General features: G+C 44.5%; 2 protein-coding genes across 2 annotated transcripts; one reads left to right on the forward strand and one right to left on the reverse strand.

Moving 5' to 3' along the window:
• Positions 1 to 204: 204 nt before the first annotated feature.
• TMEM208 (transmembrane protein 208) lies at positions 205 to 4,858 on the reverse strand. The gene is made up of 6 exons (XM_015888804.3): positions 4,769 to 4,858; positions 4,548 to 4,643; positions 4,089 to 4,148; positions 2,571 to 2,707; positions 1,560 to 1,644; positions 205 to 676 (listed from the first exon to the last, which is right to left on the reverse strand). Exons 1-6 carry the CDS (start codon positions 4,772 to 4,774, stop codon positions 539 to 541), a joined length of 522 nt encoding a protein of 173 aa, XP_015744290.2. The 5' UTR covers positions 4,775 to 4,858; the 3' UTR covers positions 205 to 538.
• A 139-nt stretch (positions 4,859 to 4,997) lies between these two features.
• LOC103048660 (uncharacterized) lies at positions 4,998 to 18,463 on the forward strand. Its single transcript, XM_015888790.3, has 7 exons — positions 4,998 to 5,105; positions 10,178 to 10,279; positions 10,712 to 11,695; positions 12,000 to 12,215; positions 14,301 to 14,489; positions 15,960 to 16,177; positions 16,500 to 18,463. The coding sequence occupies exons 1-7, from the start codon at positions 5,079 to 5,081 to the stop codon at positions 16,672 to 16,674; spliced, it is 1,911 nt and encodes a 636-aa protein (XP_015744276.1). The 5' UTR covers positions 4,998 to 5,078; the 3' UTR covers positions 16,675 to 18,463.
• The last annotated feature ends 4 nt before the right edge of the window (positions 18,464 to 18,467 follow it).

The raw sequence follows: 18,467 nt of genomic DNA on the forward strand, positions 1-18,467 counted from the left end.
CCCCACTTTCTTTTTTAAGAATAACCTTTAAATATAAAACCCCCTTTGTCCATCTGTGACCCTGGCTTCCGTTATTGTTTGGGCTCACTGCTTGTTTTGTGTTTCCAGTCAGAGCATCATGCCTGCCTAGAGTGATTATGGAGAGTAAATGAAGAGGAGATACAAGAAAACCCAAGGAAACCACAAGCACTCTCTTTGCAAACGTTTGTGTGTGTGTGCGTGTCTTTTTAATGCACCATCGCTTCCAACCCTGAAAGACCTTCATCCTCAGATTCATATTACAGCATCATTTTAGAAAGATATTTACACATCTGCAGACCCTCCTCCCCCCTTGTCATAAGGCAGACAAAGGCAACTATTTGCTTGGGGCTCAGCTTCCCCATGCCAAGCCATCTAGCCTTAGGATGAACAAACGTCAGGAGAAGGGCAAGGGCAAGAAGAGAGGAAAATCCCCTGATGTTTTCTGATTGATTCAAATCCCTGATCAACAGCCACATGGAGACCAAAGGTGGCATGACGTTCACGCCCAGGAGCGCGGCTAAAACCGTTTCATCTGTCGGCGTTCTTGCCGGCGCTGTTTCTTCTCATTGGGCTCTTGATTGGCAGCTGGAGATTCCGCGGTGAACCAAGGACCCAGAATGTTAACCCACAGCAGATAGAGTGCCCGTCCTGGAGCCTGCAAGAGGTCACAAAAACAGGGTCCCCTTTCATGGCATGCAGCAGGTGGAGTTGCATGGCTGAGCGTTAGCCAAAAAGCTGGGTGGGTTTTCGGTAGTTAAAGAAATACATCCCTACATAATCTATCTCTAGGAATGGTGGGCATTTATTTATATCTATCTAACTAATTTTATGCTAATCTATTTTATTCCAATTTCATGAAGGCCTGGGACATCCAACAGAGCCCTTTCTATTATAGGCACTTGCTCATCATCTAAGATCTAGCACAGGAATCCTCTTGAAGGTTACATTGGCCAGGGATGTGTACATGGAATGTCATGTTCAGGTCTGACTGGGAACAAACTCTTTAAGTTGCAGGGCCCAACTTCAGATATACCGGCTCCTCTCAGTAAAACTGGCGCTGCTATGAATAACTGTTTTTCTTTAATTGTTTTTCTCCTACTGTAAATGGCTTACTCTTTAATGAACTATATACTGCCCTATTTTTCATGGTCAAAAGCAGGACAGAATTTTTATAATTAAAATAACCTTTAAAATAAAATGTTTGTGCTTTTTAGTGGGAATTCCCTCCTGTCTCCCTTCAGTGTGACCAAGGAAGTTATCTCAGCATTTCTCAAACTTATCCATCTTTTTTTCTCTCTAGGGTGCTAATGGATCCAACATTTCTTTTCAACCTGGAGGAAAGTTATGGCATTACTCTTACAAATCTCAATTATTTACAGGAGGAGAAAATGAAATCAAGTGTTACTAATTAAAATTATATACAAGTGGAAGTGAGGCTTGTGTGGCTTCTCTCCAAACAGACTATAAACCATAGCTGCTGATGCACCTGGAAAGGGTAAGATCTTGCTATGAACAAATGCGTAAGAAAAGAAACTTACCAAGAGCCAGAAGTACCACATGTAGAGGGAGAAACAACTGAGCACTTGGACTATGGCTGTAAGCAAAATCATATCCTTCAAATGCCTGAGGACAGAAAAAAAAGCTGATTTTTATTAGAGTAGAAGACAGTATATAAGCCTCAATGACTTCTATTGTTCTCAAACATTCCACTCAAGAAACAAAAAAGACTGGCTAAAAAAAGCTACAGAGGATCAATCTGTTTCTAAGCATTTAGAACCTGCCTGAATAGGACTGTCATGGGAAGAGGGGACGCACTACAGACACAGTCTGGTCAAGATGCATAAGAAACATGGCTGCAGGATATGCTGAGAAATCATGCATTAGTTGCGCAGATCTATCAGATTACTGTGATCAGTATGGGGCAGTGACAATCTGGAGCAATCAGTGATGAATGAAGTCCTATGAAGAATGGTTGCAGGACCTGGGAATGCTGAACCTGGAGAAAATTAAAGAGAGACTGGAGATTTGTTATTAAATATCTGCAGTCACACAGAATATGCAGCAGATTTTTCATCTGTTTATTCCAGAAGGCAGAACTGGGCTTAACAGGTAGAAAATGTAGGGATGTTGGTTACAACTGAACATTAGAAGAAATGTTTTAGTGGTAGAAGATATTCAGCAACAGAACAGACTGCTTTAGGGTTAGGGTTTGCTGAACTCCACTCTCCCATGTGCTGAAGATGGTACTGAGACTGGTAATGAAACATCTGCAAGAAAACAACCAAGCTCAGCAAACACCAAGAACCCAGTTGTTAATATGATTATCCTCCTGTTATCAATTTAATAATTTCCCATTTCTGTCATGTTAAAAATTGCCATTCAATAAAAAAAATGGGGGTTGGGGGGCACACACAAGGGTTCTGGGGGATGCAGGCGGCCCTGGGACTTCCAAGTGTGTCCCTCTACTGGTTGAGGCTATGAAGGAAAACTATGTATGCGCTCAGGCAGCAGGATCTGCTCACCTGGACTTAGGTAGTGTAGACACTCACTCTGCCATTCCCTGCTCCATATTCAGGTCAATTCCGCCATCAGCGAGGCTGCCACCCTCTGCAAAAGTAGGCTTTGCCATTGACCTCATTGAGTGGTAACTGGCCCCGTAGACCATCAAGCTGAACACAAAGGCAATCTACAAGAAGGATATGAAAATCAGCCAGGAAAAACAGTCCGACCCTTTATCCACTTTTGAGATACTACTTCAGTAAAGCCTGAAGCTTCAAAAGCACACAAAGATTTGTATTTGGCAAAGATAGGCATGAAATCAAACCTATTTTATAGCTGGTGTCTTTTTTTTTTTTAACCAGTATTATTGGGTGCATATGGATACACACTGTTGGAATATATGCAGATGGATTGGGACATTTTTCTCCTTTTCCCCCTTGTAGGTATGTGTAAGGGGAGAAGATAGATTCTGCATAGGGGGGATTGCTTTTAAGGTATGTTAAGCCTATATATAGGACTAACACATCTTATTCCTTTGGAAATCACACTATTAATGTTTGGCAATGTGCTGCTGAATATAAGCAGTGCTCTGAAGGCCACTACTCAGGGATTGGGGTACCAGATGGGGGCTGTGGAGTCTCAGATCCACTCCTGATCTTAAAAATGGACAATGTCAGACTTCCAACAACTGCATGACAGCCTTGTCTTGCAAAAAACGAATCCAATCAGTCAGCCGCAGGCTCAAACGGGGAAAGGCTGGATGCCACTACTCAACCTTGGATTCTCCTGTTCTCACTTTCTATATTGTGGTGCAGGAGCTTGCCCATCTTCTTTTTGGGGGGGGGCAGGGGGAGCTGCAGAAAAAATAGGTAACTACAATGGTGGATGCACATAGTAAGGAAATTTGTACTTGCAAAAAAGCAACCAATATAACCAAAGAGTTAGAACACTGTCCCTAAAAAAAAAAAAAATCTAAAACATGTTGGGCTTTTTAGTTCACAAAAAGATATTGGGAGGAGGGGAAGGACATTGGTAGACTGGAAGGAGCTCCCTCTGAAATTATTCAGAAAAAGTATCTATACAACTATAGGCAATGTACTTGCTTGTAAAATATGCAGTAACTCCCAGTAAACTCATGTAAAAAGATGTAGTAACAATTCTGTAAAAGACTAAGGCAGCTTAATGGAACAATGGTCTACTGGTGGTTATATGTGGAGCCTCCAGGTTTACAAACATGGCACAGAATCTCAGCTGTTGGAGGGTTAGTGGGGACAGAGGGATGGCAGTGGAGGGCTCTAAGCTTCGTGTAATACTTAAAAAGGCTGGCAGGCTACAGGACTAGGTAGCTCAAACCTGCTGTATCAGTCTCAATGTTTTGATCAACCGAATCTCCTATTCTCCTCGCCAATATTTTAAACAGATTGATAAAGACTTCTTTCTTTGCAGGGAGGAGTGAGAGAGTCAGAAAACATCACTTCTGCATCAACGTTCTTCTCCCAACTCTCACTGTGCACCATAAATAGTCCCTGGCTCAAAGAAACGACAGTCCGAAAATATACAGAACTCACCCAAGTCCAAACGGTGGCTGTTACGTAGAAAATCCCAAAGTTTACAATTCCGTAAATGGCCTGAAACCAAGGGATATCAAAATAAGAGAGAAAGAGGAACGGACAGAACTCTTTGCCTAAAGCAGCGTTTCTCAAACTTGGCGGATTTAAGAGGTGCGGACTTCAGCTCCCAGAATTCCCCAGCCAGCCACACTGGTCTAAGACTGTCATTCTAAAGGGGCAAGTCCCCCAGTCAAAATTCAACTCCACTCTTTACCTTCAGGCACAGGACTTTACAGACTGGGACCTCCGCTGCTGATGAGACCAGTGATGGGAAAGCTGTGGCTTTTGGCAAGGTGAAAACAGGCGCCTTTTTCTCGACTGCAGCAGCTTTCGAACCGCAGGCGTGCTCTGCGCAAAAGAACGAGGCTGCCCCGGCTCACCGCCCCCCACCCAGAAGATCCCGCGCCCCGTACTCACGTTCGCTCCTAGAATGATTCGCAGATAGAACTTGAGAGTATCCTTGTTTTCTTCAAATATCTGCTTTTTACCTTTGGTTCCCACCTTTCCTTTGGGCTGGGAAAGAGAAAGGCAATTAAAAAAAAAAATCGGAGGTCGCGCGCCATCGCTCCATCTTTACCTAAATCTTGCCCGCTCGCCCCGGCTGGCTCCAGCCCCGTCGCCCCAGCCGCCCGACTCACCGCCATGGCGACTCTCCGGCGAGCCTACAGGGCACGCAGGCAAGTCCACCAACTCAACACAGCGAGACTTCCGGCGCAGGAGCATTGGCGTCACATCGGCGCCGCCAAGAGTCGCTTTTCTCTGGAAAGCCTACAGTTCCCGAGAAGCGTCGCGCCGTCGTCATGGGGATCCTGGGACGCGAGGGGGGAGGAGAGGGCGGGGCTGATGGGCGGAGTGGGGGCGTGGCCGGCCGTTGGAGGGCGCTCCGCTTCTTTGTCCGTCGCTGTCTTTCCGCTTCTCTTCTGACCTCCGGCCGGACTCCGGCCGGCGATGGAGACCTGCAGGCTGCCCGTGGAGGTAAGGACGCCCGAGGGCGCGGTTGCTCCTCACCTTAATCCTGCCAGGCTAGCGGGACGCTATGCTCCTCACTCAACCCGCGTGGATGCATACAGACGTGTCTACAAGCACGTGTCGGGCGCGAGGTTATTTGCTAGCTGTTTCCCGGCTTTTCCGCGGTGGCTCCTGAAATTTCGTATCTGTCTGCCTCCAGATTATTATCCTTTGATTTACGGGCGTAATTTGCAGCTGCCTACATTTTGCTTCAATCTGAGGAAAAATTTCCTGGCGGTAAGAAGCGGCAGAGGCTGCGCGGGCTCCGTCACGCGAGGCTTTTACGCGGCTGGGCAGCCGCCTGGATGGTTTTGCTGCACAGTGCCGGGGTGGAGCAGATGATCCTTGGGGGTCCCTTCCAGCTACAGAATGTTATGATATTTCATCCGAGGAGCTGGGTTGCTACCATGGCTGGAAGCATTGCTCTCACCGTTAATTGCTTTATAAAGCAGTATTCTTGATTCCCCCCCCCCCTCCAATATTTGGGAAAAACTGCAGTGCAGAGTCCTGTTGGAGGAAAACGCGACCCTGCTGAGCAAAATGCTTAGGAGGTCATGGCATGCAGATGCTTTCAGGTGCATCTGAAGCTGCCCAAATCAGGAACTGTGTATTTGCTCTTCCCAGCCCCTAAATAACCTCGGGCCACTCTGGTTCATGCTTCCTTACCAGCAAGGAAGTATCTTTCATGAGATGGCTCGGTGAAAAAGCCGGACCGAGGTTGGACTTTCACAAAGAATTGTCAAGGGTGATACCCACCTGAGACCTCAACAAGAAAATCGCAGCAATTGGAGGAAGTTGTAAGCATTGCAAATATCTTCTACAGAACCAAGACGGGTCTGACAGGACATTCCTTGGCTTAGGCAGCCAAGGTCCTAATTCTTTTTTAATGGCTCAGGAATAAAATAATTGCCGTAGATACATCCTAACTGAAACGTGTCAAGTTCTAGAATAGGTAGGAATGTATGCCGTCACCAGAGCACTTTGAAAAATGATTAAATTGCTCCCCAATTGCAGCTTCTCTGGGTGGATTTGCAAGAGCAGAAACAGAAGCCTTTGTCAATCACTAGAATATTCACGCTCTAATGAGTGGGATGCACACTGCACAGTTAATTAATGTGTTAAATACTTTTTAAATCATTGATAAAGCTGAATGTTGGGGGAAACCACGGCATTGAGGAAATAAATGTAATTGGACTGAGCTAAAATCTTGGAGATTGTTATGGGATTGGGTGGGAAAGGATTATATCTATATAAAAACTCTATAGTTCAGAGAAAACAAACTTGGGCAAATTGATATAAGTAAAGAGCCCTTTATTATGTGATGGGCCCATATAGTGTGGAACTGATTATACAGATCTAGGCTTCAGTAGTAGCTATTCTTCTTGTGGTTTTATTTTTTAACATATTCAATTAACAGATGCCTACAGACTTAAACTTTCTTCATCAGAGCCACTTTAAAAACTATAATTTGAAGATTATTTTTAATGGAAAAGCAGGATTAAAATGCAATATATAGATATGTTTCCAGTTGGCAGATTGGTAATATCTTGTGCTGTTTGGACTTAATATCAATATATGACAATGGGGAAAGATAGTCTGTACCTCTGAGAAATTTGTGCCACAGTAAGACTAGGTATAAAGACTGAACTAAATCATAACATGGCATAGCACGTGTGGGAATCCAAAACATGATTTATGGCTTAGCGTGATGTATGAATTGAACCAACTGGGTTAGTTAAAAACATGATTAAACAAATTGGGCTTAACATAATGTGTAAAGCTGTTCTAAATACAATAGACAGATTCACGCATTGCCCTACATATTGCTTGTTTCAACCATGCCATGTTGAACAAGCCATAATTACTATATTCACAATTGCTGGATTTGCATAAAGCTAAACCATTCATCATGGTTTATAAATCACAGTGAGTAGGTTCACACAACATGGTATGCCAATACCAAATAAATTGTATTATGCCTTAGGACAGGGATTTTCAAACTTCTAGGTTGTTAGAAAAAAAAAATTCTGGAACTCCTGATCAAGAGGCAAAGCTGCAGTGATAGAAAATTGGCTGCATTCAAGTAAACTTTTTGTTCTTGTTAGTCTCTCATGGAACCTCATCAAATTCTCACAGTACCCTAAGATTGTTGGAGACAGTTTGAGAAACTCTGGCTTTGAGCAACCTAGACTTGGGGTTCCAAATGTCACCAAATTCTTTTTCTGAATTTCTTTGACCAGGATGACATTCTTCCAGTTGTTATTACTGTACACATGTAGATACTTACTGCTGCTGGTTCATTTATTCTGTTCTTGCATTGGAAAACTCTTAAAATGAAAGAATCAGCCTGTTTGCAAATGTGAATTGGCTTATATAGTGTTTAACAGGACCATCTTCATGTTCAACAACGTTCTCATTTTTCAGAGGCAACTGGATTAGCCCAAACTGTGGCATCAAGGTCAAGAAAGGAGTGAAAAATTGATAACCACATTTACAAAAAAAAAAAAAAAGTTTTCTAAAGCGGTAGAGCTCATGGCCACATTCCTCACATAGATACACAGCTGTCTAGAAGGGAATGCTGAAATGGGTAATGAAATCTTATTTGGAAGGCATGGAAGGTAAATTGAATTAGTCCATCCAAAACTGTCTGATATCACCATGGGAACTTATCATGAAATTAATCATTTTACCGTAGCAAGGTTGGCCACATTCTCTGATCATGTAATCCTTACTGAAACTGATGGGGGAAAAAAACCCCTATTCCAGTCTAGAGCTTTAGACATTTCCTGAGTTGTTTTGTAGAACTCCACTTGAAATGTTTAATAAACATGTCACCATATGCACGCAAAAAGAATCTTTCAATTTTTCCATGAGATAACTTGGTGCCTTTTGAGCAAAACTGCTTTTAAAAACTTTGTTTCTTTTGATTTTAAAACAAGCACAGCTGTTCTAGGGTAAAAGCCGCTCCTTGAAAAAGCTGCTCCATGAATGACTTTAATTTATAGAATCCTTACTGAACACTGTGAAATGTTATCCTTTATTATTTTCTTTTTGAAAGGTTAAGTGTTAATTGCTTCATAAACCATTAGCTTAGTTGTTTTTGTAATTAACAATATTAACAAACCTTCTGGCTAGTTTTACCACGTAGTGCTAAAATAAATTGGGAATTATTTGATTCTGGCATTGCGTGTTGCATGAGCCCAGGCATTGTGGCTTGTAAACTGTGGCTTATAACTTAGTGTGCTGTGCAGATCTGATCAATTGTTCATTCCAGACTTTGATTATTTTTCAAAATACTTTTTAGTCTTGATGGTGATATCTTATCTGGATGGGGACAGGTTTAAAAAGTGGGTACATAGAAGCATAAAAGAGTAGTCAACCTCAGTCCAGAATGGGATGTGTTATTTTCAATTCAGATAAAATAAACATGTAACTAAAATGTCTTCCTAAGGATAGCAGTTGCTGTTTTCAGAATACTTGTCCATATGCACAATGGCTTGCTATTGTGTACATGCAATCACAGCAAATCATTTACTGTTTTACAGCCTTATAATATCCGGCTCTTCACAAAGGTCACCAGCCTCTGGCATTTTATAAGTAAATTAAGCTGAAAAAGTGGGTATTAAGATTTGTAAAAGACTTCCTTCTTCTGAGCAACATGGTTTCGCATTATATGAACTCTTCCCATCTGAAATTAACCTCAGTTTTGCTATTACTAAGCCAAAGTAGAAGAGAAAATTGGATGTATGGTTTGCATCAGAAGCCATCACTCTGGGCTTTATTGCAAGAAATGTTCAAAATGCTTGGCTCTTTGCTTGGCTCTGAAGTCTTACATCCAGTGATTCAGTTGGTGTACTTTTAAATTCTGGATGTAATAGTCTTAGGACAATGAGTTGTTTTTCTAGATAGCTACGCATGTTGTTTCACGTATGTCAAAATCTGGTAAGCTACTGTTACTGTATTTGGAGGCTCAAATCTTCATTATGCAAGGTGAGAGTCTAGACACCAGCCCTAATTGTGTCACTGCTTGGGCCCAGCACACCCTGTCTTAGAGGTGGTCAACCGACATAGATGTCCAGTACGAGCCATGGCAACCTCACACGCATCCTGACATCTTCGCACTAATGATGTCAAGTTACAGGTGTCATCATACCCCCTCCCATGGCAGCCATAGCTAAGAGCCCCACATCCTTTCACTGCAGCTCTCAGAGGCCTTGCTCAAGACTGAACTTCCCTTGTACCATTATCTGCCACTTTGAAGGGTGAAATACACAGAATCTGTAGCGTGAGCACACCCCCCTGAAAATAATATTTACCTAGTTAAAAAAAATAAGTAGCAACATTTCCCAAAACGCAGAAGGGAAGTTCCCCACCCCATCCATTTGTGTGATGTGGTTGATGTTGCATCCCTGCTCCCAAATCTTCATGTCAGGCCCTGGTCACTGCATAGGTGGCCCACCATGCTCTTCCTTGGAGCATTAGCTGATAAACATTTACTTTCTTATCGCCACAGCAGTTGCCCTTTCGCAAAAGTGGCTTAATGAACAGGGTGCTTTTTCCATTAATAAACCATATGCATACATTTTGAATAACCTGACTTCAAATGAGATGGATATCTCATACAAATTACCCCTTAATGTCTCACATGGACTCTCTCATGCCTCCTCAAACAGCATTAAGCAAAGTTTTCCTGGATCAAAGACGCCAATGAGCGAAGAAAGAAAGAGAAGGTGGAGAGAAGGCCATTACGTTTATATTTCTTACTGTGTCCAAATACCAGTATTCGTGATTGCCATCCAAACAATGTATTCGCTTTTCACTTTCCAAGATCATGACACGAGGAAGAGTTCTGCCAATCCTTACTCCATTAATTTCACCATTACATCCTTACCTCTTGTCTCTGAACAGATTGAGTTATGGACCACAACAGGCATCTGAGCAAGATGACCGGAGGTTTTAGATATGTTTCCATCTCAGTCATAAATCAATTCTGTTTCCAGTTTCAACAACTAAATCGGCATCTGCTTTCTCATTTGTAGGTCATCACTTACGTCTTGAGTTTCCTACCTATCTCTGATAGAAAAGAGGCCTCTCTAGTTAACCGAGCCTGGTATTTTGCAGCCCAAGATTCTCTGCGACAGGTAAAACCTTTGTGGGCTTCTTAGACAAGCTCCCTTACGCTTTCTGTTCCTTCAGGAGGCAGTCATTCCTTTGAAAATATCCCTTATTTCAGGATTGGGCAATTTTTACTGTGTTGGGAGCTACAGTTGTCTTCCAATCTGCCAGTGGGCTGCAGGAAGCTGCTGATAGTATGTTAATGATACGTTACGGTGGAGAAGATTGCCTCATTTTGCAAGTTTTTAAAGATTGGAATGGGAGCATTTTACTTCCCCAGGTTCCCTGTCCAAATTCCCATCTTTAAAAGAAATAGATACAAAACCCACCCCCCTCCCTCTATGAAATGTGGCTCCAAACACAGAAGAGAGGTTGGCAATTAATTCTGAAGTTTTCTATCACAGTGGCCTCCTTGGAAGTATGTCCTCATGACGGATCCTGCCTTGTTTCAATTCTAGGAGGACGTCTTCTACAACATCCCAGCTACTTCTGCTTCACTCAAGACCATCCGGGGCTTGGCCCAAAGGCACGTGTGCAGTGTCAAGATGGCAAACCTAGATAGCTCTACCACTTCTCGAGATGTCATCAGATGCATTGCCAACTACTTGGGGCCCGATCTACGCAGACTCTGCTTGAATGGGAGCTGCCTGACAGAAGCTAGCTTTGAGGAACTCCTTCTTGCTTGCCCCTGCCTCGTGGCCCTGGATCTGAGCAGCTGCAACAGCCTCTTCATGTCTGGCACTATGCTGTCCAAAAAAGAGACTTTATTGCAAGCCCAAAAAGTGCTAGCTAACTTGAAGGAACTGAATTTGTCTAGTGTAAGGTACTTGTCCGATCTCACTTTCAACCGCCTGACCAGCTGTTGTCCAAAACTGGCCAAGTTGGTTCTTGCGCGCTGCCACATTACCTTTGAGTTTGACGGCTACGATGGCTCCCGTAACTACAGTTCCTCCGCCCTGCTATCCTTCCGCAACCTCCTGCAGCTTCTCAGCCAGCGAGCCACTTGCATGAAGTCTTTGGATTTGAGTGGCACCAATATTAACAGCCAAGCAATGAAGACCTTGGTCCAAGTGGAGAACCTGCAGCTGCAGGAACTTGTATTGCAGGCTTGCCGAGATCTGACCAATGAGGCTGTGAGCATCCTGTGTCAGCACCAGCCTCATCTGACCACGCTGGATCTGAGCGGCTGCTCCGAGCTTTCTGACCGGGCCGCCCTAGCCATCAGCTCCCGGCTTCTAGCTCTTCAGTGCCTGCGCCTGGGGAAGCTCCCGCGAATGACCGATGCTGGCTTCCAGGGAATGTCACATCTGAAGCATCTCCAAAGCGTGGACGTGTCTGAATGCAGTCTTGTGAGCTGCAGTGAGCTCGTGAAAGCTTTTGGCGCTAATGCAGGACTTCCCAAACTAAAATCCTTGAATGTTGCCTTTTGTTCATTACTGAGAGTAAGTTCTGGGGGGCGGGGGGGGGGGGTTTAATTGATTCATTTTAGGCCAACAGTATGGTTCAACAGCTGGTTCACCCTTTGTGCTAAGCCATAATGAGGTGGTTTGGTTTTAGCTTAATACAATGTGTGATTTTGTGCTAGTGTTTTTTCCAGTAAGCTGTGGTTAAATAAACTGGCTTAATGCAATATGTGAATCTCATTGGCCTAAGGCGGAAATTCACCAAGAGCTATGCCCTCCCTGAAGCCCTTGTGGGAAGTTAAAATAAATATGAACCCAATAATCTTTTTTCTTCCTTCTGCAGGACAGCACAGTGCTCTCTCTGGCTCAAGCTCTAAGCAAGAACCTCCGGGTTTTGGATCTATCATCTTGTGTGTCGCTCTCCAACAGAAGCATCCAGGCTATCGCTTCCAATCTTTTATGTCTGACTGTCCTCCGCTTGGCCTGGTGTAAAGAACTGACTGACTGGGGCTTGCTGGGTATTGAGGAGCCCAGAGAGGAGTGTGAATGTGCCAGAGAGGTGAGAGAACGTCATAAATGTAGGCTTTTTTGCCTGGATAATGACACAGGGGAAGATAGAAATGATACACAAGTCAAATGTGTCTGTATCAGGCATGCTCAGGAGTCTGGTGCTTCTACAAGAGTTAAATGGTGGCACTTAGTTAACCTTGACTGACCCAGGAGAAGGAAATGGTGGGTCACTTCTGTATTGCTACCAAGACAATCATATACACATATCCATGAATACACCCAGAGCTGAGTCAACTGGAACATTTTACCTTTATAAGAGTCTGTTTCCCTTTCCAGGTTCTCCAAAAGAGACCTAGTGAGAATTTGTGTTCCTCATTCAGGTTTCAAAGCTTAACTAAGAGAAGAGACAGGAGCCCTTCTTGTCCTCTGGCGGCCTTTTGTCTAGTTGCTCTCTTGTTTTTAGGTTTTTTGTCTGAAGGAGGCCACCATTCTCTTGAGGCATACACCAATAAAGGTGTAGACAGATATAGAGCAGGCTTTTGAACTGGAAGAGAACCTAATTTGCCTAGAGCAGCAAATAGATGCAAAAAAAGGAACTTGAAAGGTTGTGTAAATGTTCTTCTTTTCCCAAATTCCTCAACTGTTGTCTAATGGCAAGGATCAGCAACTTTTTGGGTGGTGAGCACTGTTCTGACAGCACAAACACCCAAAATGTTGACAAAACTAAAAATACTCCAAATATCACAAGATTCCTGCAACCTCTCATGTTCCAAATCTCTTGCAGTCTCCTTGCCATGAAGTTCTTCCTGGTAGCTCATGGTCTAACTAATGGAAGGGGCTTCTGTTCTGTGATGCCAGGCAAGTTATGGCAACAATAGGAAGCATTCTATGTAATGTATTATAGAATGTTAGAATCCTGGAGTTAGAAGAAGCCATTTAGGTCCCCAAGTCTACCTTCCTTATCAGTGCTGAAAGGCTGTCTAGTCTCCACTTGAACCCAACCAATGAATGGGAACCCACCCATCTCTCTAGGTCACTGCTGAACCCTTCTTACTGTTAGGACTTTTTCTAACAATCGGAATCTATCTTCCAATAAAAAAAAATGCTAGTTGCAGCCCCATGATTTATAGACCCAGGGAAGCTAAAAAAAGGAAGCACCCGTTTCTGAAATGGTTGACCTCTGGATCCAGGAAAATACAGGGAAGACCTCACCTTCCCAGAGCACACAGGGATGCACAGGTAAGCCTTGGGCAGAGTGTTTAAATCAAATCAGATGGAATGTTCTTGTTCTGGCCAAAATCCAGGATAAATACATACTTGTTGCAACAGGTGGCTTACATTAGAAGGTCAAGAGTTTCTTTTAGAGCCCTCTGGGATTTTCAGGAGTGGTAGCAAGTACCCTTTGGCAGGAGGTGCTAGCAGGAAACAGTATTGTTTGGATGGAGTTGGCCCTGATTTTTCGGTGTCCACTGCGGCGCTGTAGATTGTATTAAATGATTGTTTTCAGTCAATGCTCTGTCGTTAATCAAATGTTCCTCCAGCTTTGGAGCTAGAAAGGAAGGTGGGCCCTTAAAAGAATGTTTGTAATGGGAGGCACACCCCAGCATTGGTCTTACTAATGAAGCCTCACTCACAGAGCGAAGTACAGCAGGATACTTTGCCTAGAATAGAGCAAGCAACCTCCTTGCCCTTGACAGCAACATGCAAGCAGTGTACAAATTCACAATCTTCTCATGTATCTTCCGCTTTCAAACACACCCAACATGACCCACCTGTACTATCTCTTCCCAGCCCCTCAAAAGTTGGGAGGAACACAAATCTGAGAAAAAAAACACCCCAAAGTGCTTTCCTCCCTTGTCGCAGTGGAAAGAGATTTAAATATCCACAGGGGTGGTCTGCAAGCCCCCAATTCTCTCTTGGGGTTTTGGAGGCATAGCATCAGTGCTCCTGTGTCATACTGCATCACGGTCCTTTCCAACCTGGAGGCCCTCTAGTTCTGTGGACTTTCCCTCCCAGATGCCCCAGTCAAGAGGACTATTAGAGCATACCTAAGTTGTGGAAGGCTACCTTGCGATATAAGTGATTGGGAAAGGTTGCAGCTGCTTTTAACTACCATTCCAACTTGTTTTGACAGAAAGGTGCAGGCCCAAAGTTCAGCAGGAACTTTGGCAACATGGGGTTTTTCCTGCCACCTCCCCAGGATTTGGAGCCCGATAAGCTGAATGCCCAAGAGCAGGGCCAAACCTCTTTGCATGCCTTGACCAGTCTGCAAGAGCTTGACCTGACAGCCTGCGGGAAGCTGACAGACATGAGCATAACCAAGGTACAGGGCCTGATTTGGGAAAGCAGATGTCGGGGCTGAGTGGCAGAACACATGCTTTGCTAAATGGTCTTCTCCCAGACCACTGTTCCTATGAAGGAGCAATGATCTGTTCAAAAGAAGCCAGCTGCATTCTCCAGTTCGGGACAGCCCAGACACCATCAGAGGAACCTGAAACCACCTCCTATGAAGTAGAATAATGGTCCATCTAGCTGTGCAGATCGTATAATTTATTTTCCTTCATTCCACATCCAAATAGCAGCTCAGAGAACTCAACGCTTGTGGCTTGGAAAGAACACCTAGGCTACATATCCCTACTCTAAACTAAGCGACGCAGGTTTTCTTGGGATTTGGCCCAGGGTGTTTCCACATTCTTCCTCAGCCTGCCAGGGGTTGTGACCTTCTGCACAGTGCTCTGGCACTGAGGTTGACGTGAAGCCTACTCAGTTAAGCATGTGTAAAGAAGCAGGAGTACAGCCTCTGAAAGCAACACCCTTCAGCTGGGGAGACCAACAGTAGGCAAACGAGAACAGGATGTTTGTGGCTGGTTGGTGGTGGTGGAGACGAATTAGAGCAGAACCAACAGCCACAAAAGCACATGAGGCGCTCGCTTGATTAGAAAGGTGCTCTTCAAAAAAAAAGGAGGTCACAAAGGAAAGGAAGTGGCTGGTGCACAGAGGGGGAAACTCGCTGCAGAGACTAAAAAGAAAAACGGGAGGATGAACACGATCTGTGACGGATCCCCTTGTTCGAAAGATGGAAAAGAGAGGCAAGGAATTAGCAACAGAGTCAGGGAAGAGAACTTGATGGGCTGGGTTCGTACAAGGCACTTTAACAGAAAAGTGACTGAAAAGATGCATTCCCAAAGCACGCTGGCGTTAGTTACTTTTAACCCAGATTAGGTTTCTTAGTGTACAACACAACCCAGCCTATTCGATAAATTTTATAATTCAGCCTTGCAGAAACACAGCAGATGAATGAACTCAGCAAGCAGGTTTATGCAAACACGGGCATTCAGTGCCTCCTCCTCAGGCACAATTAGCTAGCACGAATCCTCAATACACAGGAATGATGTGCTCACAAAGCAGGTTAAAAAAAAATGCTCCATTTTTTCTGAGTATTGAACTAAATGTTGGCTAGATTCACATCCTGGGCTAAATCCTTAATCTGGGTTATATGAACACAATGAGTGTGTTCACATCATATGTAGTGCCCACATACTTAAATCATACTGAGGCTTTCCATGATGGGGAGATTCCCACACTGGGCAAACCATTCAACGCTAGGGCATGATACGATCTGTAGGGATCCTACCACTTCAAACGGCAGAGGGTAAGCATATACCACAAAACTCTCTAGCAGCTCAGGATCACACTAAATAACCTTCCTCTTTAAAGGCTTGGGATGTTTTTCTATCAGCCTGATTTGCACGTTGCACCCCATGCAGGATTTGGTTGTGCCCTTCCTCTCCAGGTTATTAGCTTCCCAGAACTTCGCCACCTCTCCCTCAACCTCGTGCCGAACATCACTGATCTCAGCCTCCTTGCTATTGCGCATAACTGTCGGAGCTTGGAACACCTTTCGTTGAGTCACTGCACCAACCTGACAGATAGAGGCTTTGCCGAGGCAGCTGGATCCTTGCGCAGGCTGCAGCATCTCATTCTTTCTGGCTGCAACCAGCTGACACCCAGGTAAGTGAGCACAGTTGGCAAGAGATGGGTCGCTTAAATGCCTCAGGGCACCAGATGTGGCCCTAAGGCTCCTCAGTGGACCCCCGGAAAATTCTCTAAAAGCTCTTCCCCTGCAAAGGGCTCTGTCCATTGTGTATCATTGCTCCGTCCACTGCAGGTCCCGGGTCCCTCTCCCTAAACGTTGGGAACCACCCCTGACCACCAAAAGGTTGCCCACACCCTTCTCACAAGGAGGACAGGGATGGCAAAGTTATGGCAGAGCTTTCTTTGCGGAGGTGGGTGGACCAGAGAGATCAACGGCAGCTGGAATTTCCCCTTCTAGGACCCTGAGGTCTGTCGGTCAGGAGTGCCAGCTGCTGAAGTGCTTGGATGTCTCCATGTGCAGCAAGATTAGCATGTCTGACGTTGAACATTTCCAATCACAGCTGCCCCCTCAGAGCCAGACAAGGATCCAGTCACGGTTTGTGGGTGGAGCAGACCTTTCCATCAGCCTGTAAAGGAACGCCTTGTGGGTTGTGAGCCTTGATGATTAACCTCTCTCCATCCCAGTGGGAAGGCAGGAGGTCTTCTTGGGCAGCCTTGATAGCGTCATGACCATAGGGTGAAAATGAATTGCACTGCTACGGCCGTATGAGCCCTATCAAAGAAGCAACCCGTCATGGCAGGGAGGACAGCTTCCAAGACTGTCTTTCAGGAGCGGGCTCTTGAGCAAGACCAGCCGCTTTGGTATCCTGCAAGCAGAACGGGGGATATTTATTTTGCTCCTGGAGTTTGGACCAAGGTAAGTCCCAGCACTGCTGGGAGTGGTCTCCCAACGAGACAGCAGGACAAGTCTTGCTATCCATACCAACACTGACATAGCCAGTCACAAGCACTTTTTTCTCCCCCCAAAGGCTGTGAATTCCCTGTGTGCAAGAAGGATAACTATATCCTTAGTTGCCAACCCTTAAAAATCCCCTTGTCAATTTTAGGGGAACCTGTGATTGCAAACCCTTCCAAAGTCTGTCCTCCCCATATTAGAGCATCCTTGGACTGTTCAGGTACAGTGAGACATTCCAGCAACTTCCTTCTTGCAAACAGGGTGGGAAAAGCAACTTTTCTCACTAGCATCCCTCTTCTTCCTAAGCCTGTAATGTGTGTACTGGGGCTTCAGACACAAAACACGTGCACAAATAAAAGACTGCCATCTTATCCACGCTTTGGAGTTTGGGACAAAGGACAATGCAGGCTATTAAACTCAGCTCTCTCATCTTGGCTAAGAGTTGCATATTTGATTTCAGTTCCCACAAATTCCTGCAAGCTGTAGCCCAAAGTAGCTGAGGCCTGCCAGATGCCCGCTTCTGCACAATAGCATCGGGAGCCACGTCCTGCAAAATTTGTCAAGTCATGCCTGAAATCCAGCTTTGTGCACAACGGTTAAAAAAAGAAAACAAGGCCTACCAGTTAAAACATCCCACTGGCCACAGTAATAAAGTAAGGCGAGGGTCAGAAGAAGGTAAATGTGAATCAAGTAATAAATCTCAGGATGGTCTCCTGTATATCTCTAGGAGTTTTCTGATACTGTGTGACCATTACAACTTTAAAAGCCTTTTTTTTCCTTTCCTAACGAACATTTGGGGGAATCCTGCTAGGAAGGTGTGCAGAAAGATTCGTGAGCTTGATTCCGTATTGATCAGTTGCTCCTGAATTATGCAGAGACACTCTGCTTAAGCAAACAGGTGTTTGTTTGAGCCACTGTTATTCCACTGGCTCCAGTAAACAGATTTCAGGGTTTTGATCCACAAGGTAAATCTGCCCAAACCTGAGATTACAAATTAGAATGTGATGCTCCCAAATGCTCTACCACCTAATACAAGGCCTGCAGAAACATAAAATTAATTAAGATGTACCTTTTCTTTTTGAATGTCCCAAAATCTTAGGATCATCTCATGGCAAATGTCAGCGTTGAGCAGAAAATCATCTTTTTAAGATTGCAACCATTTTTATCTTGCTATCTGGAAGGCTTGCCTTATTGACTCCCAGTAAGGATGCTTTCTCAGTTTATCCTTCTCGATCGATTTCACAAGCAATCACCCTTCACAGGAGGCGCACTGCTAGGCTAAAACATATTCCCAAAGCATCTGCTGCTGGAGCATAAGAGGTTACTACTCAATCATTTCTTTTTCGAAAGGGAAGAAAAGGTCAGAATTCTCACTGGGTTGTCTTTGACTCCACCTATAAACTTCCAAGACATCCGGTTTCTGTGCTCTGTATGGGAATCCCAACTACAGTATATGCAATCATACCCGAA

Source organism: Python bivittatus, unplaced genomic scaffold, assembly GCF_059951505.1.
Source record: "Python bivittatus isolate LINGU-HERP-01145 unplaced genomic scaffold, Pbiv_v1 ctg000190_np1212, whole genome shotgun sequence".
Lineage (NCBI taxonomy): Eukaryota > Metazoa > Chordata > Lepidosauria > Squamata > Pythonidae > Python > Python bivittatus.